General features: G+C 40.6%; 1 protein-coding gene across 4 annotated transcripts in view; it reads right to left on the bottom strand.

Annotated features, from left to right (window-relative positions):
• LOC119654883 (protein Aster-B-like) overlaps positions 1 to 12874 on the bottom strand; it is a 128150-nt gene that overhangs the window by 74177 nt on the left and 41099 nt on the right. For all 4 annotated transcript variants that reach the window (XM_038060493.1, XM_038060494.1, XM_038060492.1 and 1 more), the window contains one exon: positions 10484 to 10604. In XM_038060493.1, coding sequence (XP_037916421.1) covers positions 10484 to 10604 — 121 coding nt within the window. The remainder of the gene's footprint in view (positions 1 to 10483; positions 10605 to 12874) is intronic.

Raw genomic sequence — 12874 nt, forward strand, 5'->3', positions numbered from 1 at the left:
TCTGTATCGCATACATGGATGATGTGTTCGTCACCTCTTCTTCCGAATCTGAGCATTTCGACCATCTCAAGTGCATTTTCAAGCGTCTCCTTGAGGCCAATCTTGTTCTAAACGTTGAAAAATGCAAATTCCTACAAAAATAGGTAAAATTTCTCGGCCACGTGATCACCCCTGATAGAATTCAACCATTTCCAGACAAGGTTGAAGCTATCAAAACCTGTCCCCTGCCAACCACGGTGAAAGATCTGCGAAGGTTTTTGAGCGTGTTAAACTTCTATTGTCATTACCCGCCCAGGGCCGCTCATCACCAATCGATCCTCAACGCTTGGGCCCAAAACAAAAGACGATTTTGCGTGGTCTACGGAAGTTGTCCAGGCATTTGAAGACACAGCCATAGGCGCCGCTCTTCACAAATATGTGAATCAAACCTGGCAACCGTTGAGCTTCTTTTCTAAACAACTAAACCCAGCTCAACGCAACTACAGCGCCTATGATCGTGAGCTACTCGCCGCGTACCTTTCCAATAAATAGTTCCGTTTCCCCCTTGAGGGCAGACCGTTCACCGTCTTCACGGACCGCAAGCCCCTTACGTTCGCGCTTAAACAAAAGTCCGACAACCCGTCTCCTTGCCTACTTCGCCAACAGAGCCTCATTAGGCAGGTTACTTCCGACATCCAACACGTGTTTGGAAAAGATAACGTCATTGCGGTCGCTTTGTCACGAAGTTTACAGTCCCCACCGCGGTCGATTATACGGCAATCGCCGAGGCGCAGAAGGACGACACAGGGCTTCATAGTCGACGAACTCTGCATACAAGTTCAAGTAGTTTCCTATCTTCAGCTCAAACTCCTACTTATTCTTCGAGACGTCGGACAAGGGGCGTAGGCCATTTATCCCGGCCGATTTTCGCAAGGAAGTATTATACGCAGTACACGATCTTGCGTACCCAGCCATCAGGAGAACGAACCAGCTAGTCACCCGAAAATACTTTCGGCTGTCCACAAACAAGGACGTAAACTCTTGGGGCTGGACAGTGCATCGTGCGAGTTATGTATAATATTCCAAATTCCGAACAAATAAGAAATATTTTACAGCAAGTAAATGTTACATAGATTGCCCCCAGTCGTTTTACTAAAATTGTTACGATCGTTACTCGTGCAGATAGTTGTACTTAAATAAAGTTTGTTGTACTTAAGAAGACTATTATTTTAATTTTTTTTTAATTCAACAGATCAAGATCAACAAGCACGTAAAAAAGGAAGCGTATCCCCTCGCATGGTTACAAGTATTGTCTCACAATCATCGACAGGTTTACGTGGTGGCCTGAAGCAATACCTTTGACTGGCATTTCTGCACAATCATGTGCCGAGAATGGATCCCGCGCTTTGGAGCACCAGCCATAATCACCGTGGACCAGAGAATGCAATGTGAATTTACTCTTTTCTTGAAGTTAAGCAAGCTCCTGGGTTTCAAACGCCACAGGACCATTGCATACCACCTGGAACGTTGACACCAACCGCTTAAGGCTGCCTTAATAGCTCACGACGATCCATCGTGGTCGCAGCCCTTGCCTTTTGCCCTCCTCAGCCTTCGCACAAACCACCGAGAGGAAGGCTCCGTCAGCCCCGCGGAGATGGTGTACGAGGAGAACCTGGGGCTCCCCGCAGACCCTGTACTGGATATCAGAGCAAAGTTAATCGACTTCAGCATGCAGCATCTCGAGACATGCTCGTGGGTCTTCACCCGACGGCCAGGGCGGGCCCAATGGGTCTGCTTGTCGAAACTGAAACGCGAATGAACCGGGGGACGCTCTAACAAAGCATTCACGAAGCGTAGGTTCGCCCGGTAATATCTTTCCTCCGTTGAACTCGCGTGCTTTGAGCGGAATGATTTAGCGGTGCAGAGGACTCGTGAACCACGCACTGCATTGCCGGCAGTGTGTCAAATCGAACGCACCCTCCGCCGATGCACTGAACTACCACAGACACATCTAGCGACCTGGCACGAAGCCGGTGTGACACGGTACCTTCTTCTCAACGTAAAATCCGCGGAGTGCAGTCGCACGAAACTGCAATTAAGGTTTTCCTACTAAATTTGTATAAAAAAAACTAGGAAATGAACTCGACATAAAAGGTAGTTTTAACTACACAAACCCAAAAACAGGTCCTCGTCCTACAATGTTAGGCAACTATAGGCAACGTTTAAAGCAATCGCAAAGTTCAAAATCATCCCCAATCACATCATGGAAAAGGAAGTGAGCTGGCAGACCAGTGCAAATTCGATGACAAAACGCAAAGTTGCATCCACTACCGAAAATAACAAAACAAACCGCGTGAAAACTAGCATCTTCAATCTCGAGTAACTGAGACTGATTTACAAATAACTAAAAGAAGCTAAAAAGGAGAAAATGGTATGTTCCCCTACGATCCTTCGTATATATATGAACTGACAGCATCTCAAACTGTGCCCTTTATTGTGAAATATCTATATGGTTACATGTCCTGTAACATGCGTCACTCCACCTTAGACAAACACCACATGCCCATAATACATACGTATGAGTCATGAACACCTTATCTTCATAAAATTTATCTTACTAAACTCGAACGAAATAATATAAACATTGTCATTCTAACAGAAGCTAGAATCTATCCACAAGAGATAAGCGACATTTGAATATAAACAAAAACATGACTCAAACGAACATTGAGCGATATCGAGTTACAAAAGATGCAACTTTGCAAACTCAGCAATTTGCGCCCTTTGTTCAGCTCAACTATAAATATAAAGTCTTAGGCAAATTATTGGAAAAATAAAACCTAATCACTCCGAGTATAACCCGTGTTTTTTATTTTAAAGAACAGTCGGTACAAACTCGTAACTATATATATATAAAATTTAATCTCTGCAAATTAACAACATTGCTTCATGCCGAAGCGACAGTGTTGTAGTTTGAAGTCTTGGCTAGTAAACATAAAAATTATTATAAATGAGGTGAATTATGTTCAGTAGACAGAGTTATTGTTTACCTTGAGATTGTAACGTGATGACACTGGCTGTTACCAGCAAACATTATTTTTTTGTTAAATACTGCATTTAATTTGTTAACTCGTATAAGGGCGCAATAAATTCACATGAAATAGAAAACTTTGACCTACTATAACTTTGTTAATAATAGGGGGGTCTCCATTAAACTCCCCAGTAAGATGCCCGATACTATCATTTATTCTCATGCTAAATTTTATTTTCCTTCAAGATGGCATTAAAAATTATGCCGGTTCTGAAAAAAACTAACTGAGCCCTTTAATTTAACACCCTCCATGACCACTTATTGCATGTAAGACACAAAAAGTTTGATCGCTTTTGAGCAAATCAGGTGTAATTGGCGGATAGACATTAAATGAATGGTTTGGTTTCACGCAATGGAAAAAATGAAGCAAGCGAGGTGCCCTTCTAAATTATCTGAAAGGGAAGAAACAGTAATATCAAGCGCAAGGCGCAAAAGTCCAAGAAGCTGTGGTGTAAAACTGAGAGTTAAATTATGGAAAGAGCGTATTAATGGCTAGTTCTAGAACGGTGCAAAAAACTTTGAATAAACGCGGATATTCTTCTAGGACAGCTAGAAAAAAACACTTTGTTAGTGGAGCTAACAAAATTGAAAGAACAAATTTTGCTCTCCTACACAAAAACGATAAAATATCTTTCTTAAAACAAGTGCATGTCTTTACATATAGAGTTGCGGCGCGGCAGGATTCGCGGCATTCGAAATTTATTTCGAATGTCACGAATACCAGCGGACAGATGACGTCACCGGCGCTCCACTCAGTTCGGACCTCGCTGCAAGAGTGGGGAACAGAGTAGGTGACGAGAAACGTTAAAAAGAAAAGAAAAGACAGTTGGTTGGCATTCATTGAAGAGGAATAATTTGTAATATAATGTTGCTTAATTTAATAAGTCATAATAGAATTTAATCCATAAATTCTATAGAGTCAATATCGATGCCGGAGCCCCACGAAGCGATTTAGTGTCCGTAATTTCTCGGCATTCGCATCAGTTTGATTTCTTTGTCCTGTGACGAACGGATGAGAGATTCATTTCCTTGTATGCAGTATATTTTCTTTTCTCCTACTTAGCATCCTTCAACAACTCCATTAACCTTATTTTTCGTATCTTCAAAATATTAACTGGAAAATAATAATTTACCTTCCCAAAAAAATGCGCTGATAGATTTAATCATGTTGCATGTTACGAAATGCATTACTAACGCTTGTTTCTGGCTAAGGCGAAATATTGCCCATTGATGCTGGGAGCTAGCTGTACCGCTATTGAATAGAGACCGGTTCGAAAAAAATCAACTGAGCCGATACTGTGACCGAGTTAAGTTACATCGCTAATGCGAATTGTTCGCACCTCACCGAATTCACTTTGTGAGCAGTTTTTGTGGTAAATAAAGAATATATTTTCAGTAAAAACTAAAGTGATACAAGAAAATTTTAGTTTATCAAAATTTCATTTTAATCTAACCGTCGTGATTTTAGTGTTAGCGACGGTAGTCAAAGTAGGAAGGTCCAAGAACACGAACATACCATTTCAGGACGCCGTCGGCCAGCCGGTTCCGCCCATTCAGCCGAAGCCGACAGCAGCCCAGGCCGCGAAGATATGCGGAAGTGGCAAGACGGATAGAACATATCGTAAGCCTGTTCAGTACACAACACAGCAAAGAACTAAAAGAAGAACAAGAAGAAGCCTACGATTTTCACAAGACGTCAACGCGCGAGTTACGTTATCAAAATGTTCCTATGAAACACAAATTTCAGGGAACATGATTCCACACAAAAAATCGCCGACAGGAAGGTCATATTGCCAAGGACTAAAAAAGTAAACCCAAATGTTTGTTATCCCAAGAAGAAACAAAAAACGGCGACATCGACAATATCACAGGCAGTAGTAGATGTCCGGCGTAGAAAAAGTCGATTTCAACTCTACGCTGTTACCAAATATATGCGATGCAAGGCAAAGCCGTCGGCTCCTTATCTCCAGAGTCGTTAGCTCGCCTTTTCTTTATGCAGCTCCTGTCTGGGCCTCGGCATTGGATTCATGTTCCAATGTTCCAAATTGGAAAAAAATTGTTCGCCCATACCAATTAAGTGCACTGCGAGCACCGTGCGCTTACAGCACAACATCTGTGTTACATGTTACCAGGCATGGTCCCCGACGACACTTTGGCAAACGAGGGTCGACGGCTCTATCACCAAATATTCGCCAATTCGAGCGAACGGTAGGTGTTGAACATTTCCACCTCCCAACACAAAAAAAGAACAGACAGTAAACCGATTATAATAAGGTTTATTTTTCCAGAAAACTTTAAGAAGTACTTGTTTGGTTCGACTAAACCCCTTCGTCCGGCAAGAAAATGTAACCAGTCTAAGAGGCGCGCGACGATGTCATGACACAATTGAGTAGAGAAGCGGGTATTTGAGTCTGTCGACTAAGATTAAGACAAATTATATGTTTAAATAATTTAATAATAAATTTCTTAGTCGCTTCTAAGTATTTCCAATCTTGATTTCCATACTGGAAACATTAGTTGTTATTTTTGTTTATTTTAGTTGGTTATTTTTCATACTCGTTTTAATAAATATTTTTTTCTCTATTGTGAATCTCGGTCTTATCAAATACCATTCGCTGAAACGGAATATGTCAATTTACCGCGGATTGGCGTCAACGTCGCTTTCTTTGACTTCAGCCTCCAGCGGGACAAAATACGTTTCGGAGTTTATGATGTTTGCATTCAAAAGGCTGTGTTTCATCTTATGAAAAAAAATTAATTAAGAAAAAGGAAGCGAGCGCGAGAAACTTAAGTCTCAGTAGGCGAGTCATGGGTCGGGCGTGAGTTCAGTTCTCTCATCGGATTTATTTCATTGATTGGAAAATATTCCGATAAGGTTAAATATAGCATAATAAAAAGTTATATTTGTAAATCTCGCGCCTCTCGGGTATAAAAGATGCAACAGAAAATGAATCACAGTTTGAAGAATACAAAAATAAATATGAGATCATTCATTCCAGCAGTGCGGGATTGTCTGTCTGTCCGGCAAGTACATCGTATCTAATATAATATAAATACATATATCTGTCTGGAGTAATTGATATTGATATATAAATGATTAAAAAACTAAAACGAAATGTTTTCCTGCGACCCCCCCCCCCCCCCCCCATTTACGTGAGCTCACTTTGTTGTGGTTTTGACGAATTGATATGTCATGATGACGTCATACATGTTTTAGAATGCACGAAATTCACACAAAATGAAAAAGTTTCACCTTCTATAACTTTGTTAATATTAGTTGGATTTTCTTCAAACTTCCTGAAGTTATGCCTTTTGTTATCCCTTATGCAAGTGCCAAATGTTATAGTTCTAGCAGGAACTTAAGGGAGGTTACCGACTAAATTTTTAAAATATGCTAATATACTATTGTTCACTTTATTTATGCAGATATCGGAACGGGATGTATTTTGAAGCCTAGATTTTGGTTAGATACACCACTGTTACACTTTTCAGGTGTCATAATTTAAGCTATCACTCACCTACGCTTCGCTCGATATCAAATATTGGACCAATTTCGAAAAGTACTAATTGAGCCCTTTCATTTGATACGCACACACCCTCCATTTACATGTATGGGTAGACCCCCCCCCCTCTTAAACTTAACACAAAATGACACCACATACTGTATGTGAAGGGAACAATAGACCACATGATGTCACTAATTTTCGTGACAATCGGTCTAGTCGTTTCCGAAACAATCGGATGTGACAGACAGACAGATAGGCGCCACATGCGGAGTTCCACAAGGGTCTATCCTAGGGCCACTCCTGTGGAATATTATGTATAACGGAGTACCGACGCTAGACCTTCCCACTGGTGTGGCCTCCATTGGTTTCGCGGACCATATTGGGTGTGACGGTTGTTGCACGCCTTCTCGAAGAAGTCGAGCTTTATGCCAATAGAGCAGTCTATGAGATTAAATCCTGGTTAGAGAATGCTGGTCTACAGCTCACAGGGCATAAGACGGAAGTAGTACTTATTACCAAGCGGAGAAAGTGCACTTCCATCAAGACCAAATTTGGAACGCAAACAATTCATTCCAAGCCTGCACTTAAGTACTTAGTTGTAATAATTGACCAGAGGTTAAATTTCAGATTGCATGTGGAGGGTGCAGCAACCAAGGCATATAAATCGAAGCACTGGTTGCGAGAATGCTATCAAATATAGGTCCGTCGACTCCTTATTTCGAAGGTGGTCAGTTCGATTCTACTGTATGCAGCCCCCGTATGGGCAGATGCACTGAAAAATATAGCAAATAAGTGTACTCCGAAAATGTTGCGCTTACAGAACAATATCCGATGAAGCAGCTTGCGTGAGTGATAGCAGGAATGGTCCCGATTGAGATTCTGGCGAAAGAAATACAATGACTTTACGATGGAACGTATCTCACCGGAGAATCTCCTGCCCGTCGGCGACAGTTCGCACGAGCTGAAACTGTCGCAGAATGGCAAGAGAAGTGGGACGAGTCAAAAAAAGGGCGCTGGATTCACAAAATCATATGGGATATCCGGAAATGGATCGAACGACCCCACGGCGAAGTGGGTTTCGACCTAACTCAATTCTTGAGCGGACACGGAGGCTATCAAGCATATCTTTAAAGTGCCCAAATATAGCAGAGGACGCAGAACACGTCTTTTTTCATTGCCCCAGATTCGAAGCCCAAAGGCCTACATTAAAAGCTACACTTTACAGCCGAAAATATAATGGAACTTATGGTCAAAGCAAAGGGAATAAGGACCGAAGTCGAAAAAATGATTGCTGAGGTGACTCATTGGGCACGACCCGGAAGTGTGTAACCGATATTGTGATGGAAAGTGCAAGCTTTGTATTACAATATGCGGAACATACTTGGTCAGTATTGTGTTGTAGAATGTTGAGTGTTTGCATAACAGCACTGACCTCTTAAACATGTTTTGAGGTAATCGTGGGTCGGCAAATGAGAATAGGAAAGTAGGTTAAGGTAGGTCTAGAATAAGCATAAGGAAATGTTAGAATTAGTCAATTTTTAAAAGCGAACCCGCAAGGTAGGAAAAGTTCAAGTAATGTAGTGTAATGAACGTAAATGTAAGTGTAAAGTGTAAATTAAGTGTAATAAATAATAAATTTAAGTGTAATAAATTATAAAATTTCATTAGAAACGGAAATAAAGAGTTTTAATGTTAAAAAGAAGTGGACAGTGAAAGTGGAGGTCACGACAATTGCAGCCATCGGAAAGAAGCTTAGGCAGAAAGAAGTCATCTGAAAGAATGAACGCGAGAGAAACACGAATATTAACATGAGCGCAGATTAAAATTTGATCCAACCCCGCGACGTAATACCAAATGGGAGTCCCGCGGGAAGAGCGGAAGAAGAAGGAAGTGGTTTTAGTGGGTAAGAGTCCCACATAACCGTGTGGCAGGAGCCTACGGTAGCTTTTGAAGCTTTCCATCTTCCATCGGCAAAAAAAAGACGGAGAGATAGACATCGAATCGATTCTAATAAGGTTTTGTTCCACACAAAACTTTAAAAAGACCCCTTCTGTTCAAACGTGTGCTAAATTACAAAAAAAAAGATTGTCCAAAATGAGATCAGTGCAATAGATTACAGTCTGAACTAACAGATTTCTTTGTTGTGCTTACAGACAGGAAAATTTGGCTAAGATCTAACATTGCACAGTTTTTTTTCATCGAACACTGCTGAAGCGCTAAACTGGGGCAGCCCCCATTTTGTTTCTTAATTTTTTTATGAATAACCTTATTAACTTTAAAACGTAATAAAAAATTTCAGATCGATATCTTTTGTCATTTTTTTACACCAGTTTAAGATCATCAAATCCCTTTTCGTGTTTGAATTGTAGATTAACCCCTTAAGTAATATGTTTAGGCACCTTTGAGGAAATAAAATGTTAAACTCGTTCAATCCACTAAGAGGGCACAAGTCTCCTCTAGAAAGTATTACAGAGCTGCGTTATCACATTGGTATCAATGTGGTTAATTATAGAATATATAGAAAATAGAAAGTTTCAAAAAATCTGCATTTAAATGTCATTATTCAGGATAATATCCGATCAACGGAAGATAATATGGAAAATTTGACGTTTTTGTAAAATAAAAAATAATCAATAAATTCAATAGTAACGTTCGAGCTATCCTCTCTCACAATTCATGCTACCTTTGCTTCGTCAATAAATAATTAAAAATGCTCCCTTATCACTAAACATAAGTTTGAACCTCCTGAGGTGATAGAGAATAATCACATCTTAATCAGTCAATTAAAAAATTAGAATGTATTTTTTTGATAAGTTCAATACTATGTATTTGTGAAAATCAGAAATACATCATGTGGTTACGCAATGCACATTTCAACCCGCACAAGGCGCGCATTTCCACTTAGAAAAAATCCAAATGGCATGAACTTAACACATTGGCGTCGTCATAGAATAATCCAGAAAAACAACGTCCTTAAAAAATGCAAACTTTTTAACTTATACCATCTAATCCTCATTTCGTCCCAACTCCTACTCATCCAATTCACTAAAAAAAGTTTATCTCAGCTGTTTTACTGCGGTTCACTCTGGAAAAAAATTCACTTCAAACAAAAGACCTTGCAAAAACGGCAAACCGTGTGTCTGTGTTACCCCAAAACATCCATTTAAAAAAAGAAATGACATGAAAATACTTCAACTCTTGGAAATATAGTGAATTTTTTCTAATGCATTTTAACATTCACATAATAAACCAAAGAATACTTTCAGAGATAATGCAAGACTTGTTCCCGCAACGTATACTTAAAATCTTTAAAACATTTCACTTTTCTTAGTACAAAATTGATCAAAACAGTGGTCACAACGATAATGCTTAGGTATCTGCCCGAGAAAATTGGATAAAGTTAGACTTCGTTAAAATATGAGGTTTCTGATGATCGGAATCACATTTTGTTGGCTATGAAATGCTTACGCTGGAATTTGATTCTTAAATGAGTATCGTCTGATATTCTACTTTCATTCAATCTCTATAATTAGAAAATGCAGTTGGTATAAAGTCAATAGTTTCAAAAGTAATTGGAAAAGTTAGTTTATAGCTATTAAATGCTGAGTTTTTAATCACATTTCGAAGAAAGAGCTGCTTAGCATATATAGACAGTTTGAACCCTTAAAACTTTCGGCGTGCAAGCACTTCAGCAAACTTTGTGTTGATTCGTTGAAAATAGATCACGCTATTCAATCACACTAGTTTTGACCAACATTGTACAAAAGATATCCTTATATGAAAATAATTCCAACATAACCTATTCCTATGTGCTGCCCATCCTTTCTTCCTATAACTCATTGTGTAATGCCTTTGGGTTTCCACCATTTTGTTCGAGTTGTACAATTTTCTCGCAAACAACGCTTACCTTTTTTAGCAGCTCAATAGCAGTCTGCAGAACGGCTTGCCATTTACGCATTTCGGTTTCATGCAAAGCTTCTTGTTGCCTTAAAAGTTCAATCCAATCTTCATGATTTTTAGGAAGGTCTCTGCAAAGTGGAAAAAAAATGGTTGATAATTGTAGTTTAAAGTTGTAACAACAAAAGATATGAAAGATATGAAAATTCTACCAAAAAAATAGATATTATTCCGAATCAAACCTGGTGAACAAGAAGAACGAAGAGCATAGTTCTCCCCGGACCCGGATTTTTCTCGGTGGCCCAGAATACAGACTTAGCAAAATTAGATGCATATTTTGGTAATGTAGAGTGCCCTCTATTCACCCTAAACCTGAACGGTCTTATTCATGTATGAATACGTCACGAAAGCATACAAAGGATACTGATCGGTCCGTTAAATCCGAAAATTGTAGAGTTCAAGGGAATATTGCTTTATATGCCAAAAGGGCGGATCTGGTTCAGTTGTGGGACTGATATTTAATGCGCTACGCAGAGACTCAACGGGAAATACTACCTTGTGTGCATGATATTAAGGGTGCTTTTCTACAATTTGTAGAAAAAAACATAATGGATATTGTTAGTTCTCATTGACGCATATGAGGCCAGCTGTCCGGCTAAAGCAGTTAAGTCATCAAGGGATGTACCATGGTGGAACAAGAACCTGGCAAGATGAGAACAGAGGCACGAAAACTCTTCAACCGGGCAAAGCAAACCAGGGACTGGCAGAGGTACAAAAATGCACTGACGTACGCAGTCAGGGAAGTGAAACGGAACAGCTTCTAAGAGTGGTAAGGGGGAGCATAGCACTAAGATACATACCAAGGGCATGGAGACGGGCAAAAGTGGTCTTTATTCCGAAAGCGGGTAAAAAGGATCCTCTTCGCCCTAAATCTTTCAGACCAATTTGCCGAACATTGTTCGTACTCAAAACGGTGGAGAAGGTCACACACAACTATATTAGAACCAACGTCCTAAAGCGTAATCCCCTATATCACTGTCAACACGCTTACCGGGCAGGACGATCAACTAAAACTGCTCTGTATCAGCTCACAGAGGTACTACGGGATGCCATAGAAACAAAAGAAATTGCACTGTGCGCGTTTTTGGATATCGAGGGAGCATTCGACAACACATCGCACACAGAGATACAGGATTCCCTGAGCCGCAAAGGAGTGGGAAACACCCTGGCATTCTGGATGGACCAAAATGCTAGAAAGCAGGCAAATAGAAGTACCGACAGGTACAAATTCTATTGTCATGAACACCACTCAAGACTGTCCACAGGGTGGGGTACTATCGCGGCTGATGTGGAATATGGTAGTGGATGAACTCTTGGATGTGTAAACAAATACTGAAATACAAGTCCAGGGTTACGGAGACGACATTGTTTTAATCTATAGGGGCAAATATGAAGATACCCTATGCGATAGAATCCAAACTGGACTAAGGGTTACTAGTGCCTGGTGCAGGAAGGTGGGACTGCGGATCAACCCAGCCAAAACCACCATATTGCCATTCACTAGGAGGCGTAAGCTTGATCACCTGAGAGCCATAACATTACATGATATGGAGGTGAAACGCGAAACAGAGGTCAAATATTTGGGAATTACGCTAGACCAAAAATTACTCTGGAAGGCACATGTCGGAAACACTTGTAGGAAAGCCACAAGGGCTTTGATGAGTTGCAGATCCATAGCAGGAAAAAAATGGGGTTGCAGTCCGAAGATACTACTTTGGATATATACTGCAATAGTAAGGCCAATGATTACCTATGGAGCAGTAATCTGAGCAGAAAGAACAGAACTCAGCATACAAGCCAGGGAATTACATAAGCTCCAAAGGCTGGCTTGCGTGTGTATCAGTGGGGCAATGTGGGCATGCCCAACGGCATCCCTGGAGGTCCTTCTGGGATTAACCCCTCTCCATCTGCACATACAGATGCAGGCAAAGAGGGCAATATTCAGGATGGCCGATAGTATGAATGAGGCGGGGAGCTGCCTAAATCGAAAGAAGATTGATATTCCTTCTAGGCGGTATCCCGAATTATTGATACCAAGGGATAACATGACAACGAGGTTTCACTTCGATAAGAAGTTTGAAACACGTTGGAGTAACAAGGCAAACTGGGAGAGCGTGGCTGCGACATACGGCTTAAACCAGAAACAAGAGAGAGCGGGTGCCGGTGTCATTGGCCCAAGGAAAATGTACTTTGAGCCAATGGGCAGGTACACTAGCATATTCCAGGCGGAAATATACGCCATAGACAAATGTGCCTCCTTTCATCTGCAAAGGAACTACAGGGGGCAGACCATAGCTTAGGTCCAACCAGGTGAACTCTAAACTGGCGTGGGAATGCCTTG

The sequence above is a fragment of the Hermetia illucens genome, chromosome 4 (genome assembly GCF_905115235.1).
Source record: "Hermetia illucens chromosome 4, iHerIll2.2.curated.20191125, whole genome shotgun sequence".
NCBI lineage: Eukaryota > Metazoa > Arthropoda > Insecta > Diptera > Stratiomyidae > Hermetia > Hermetia illucens.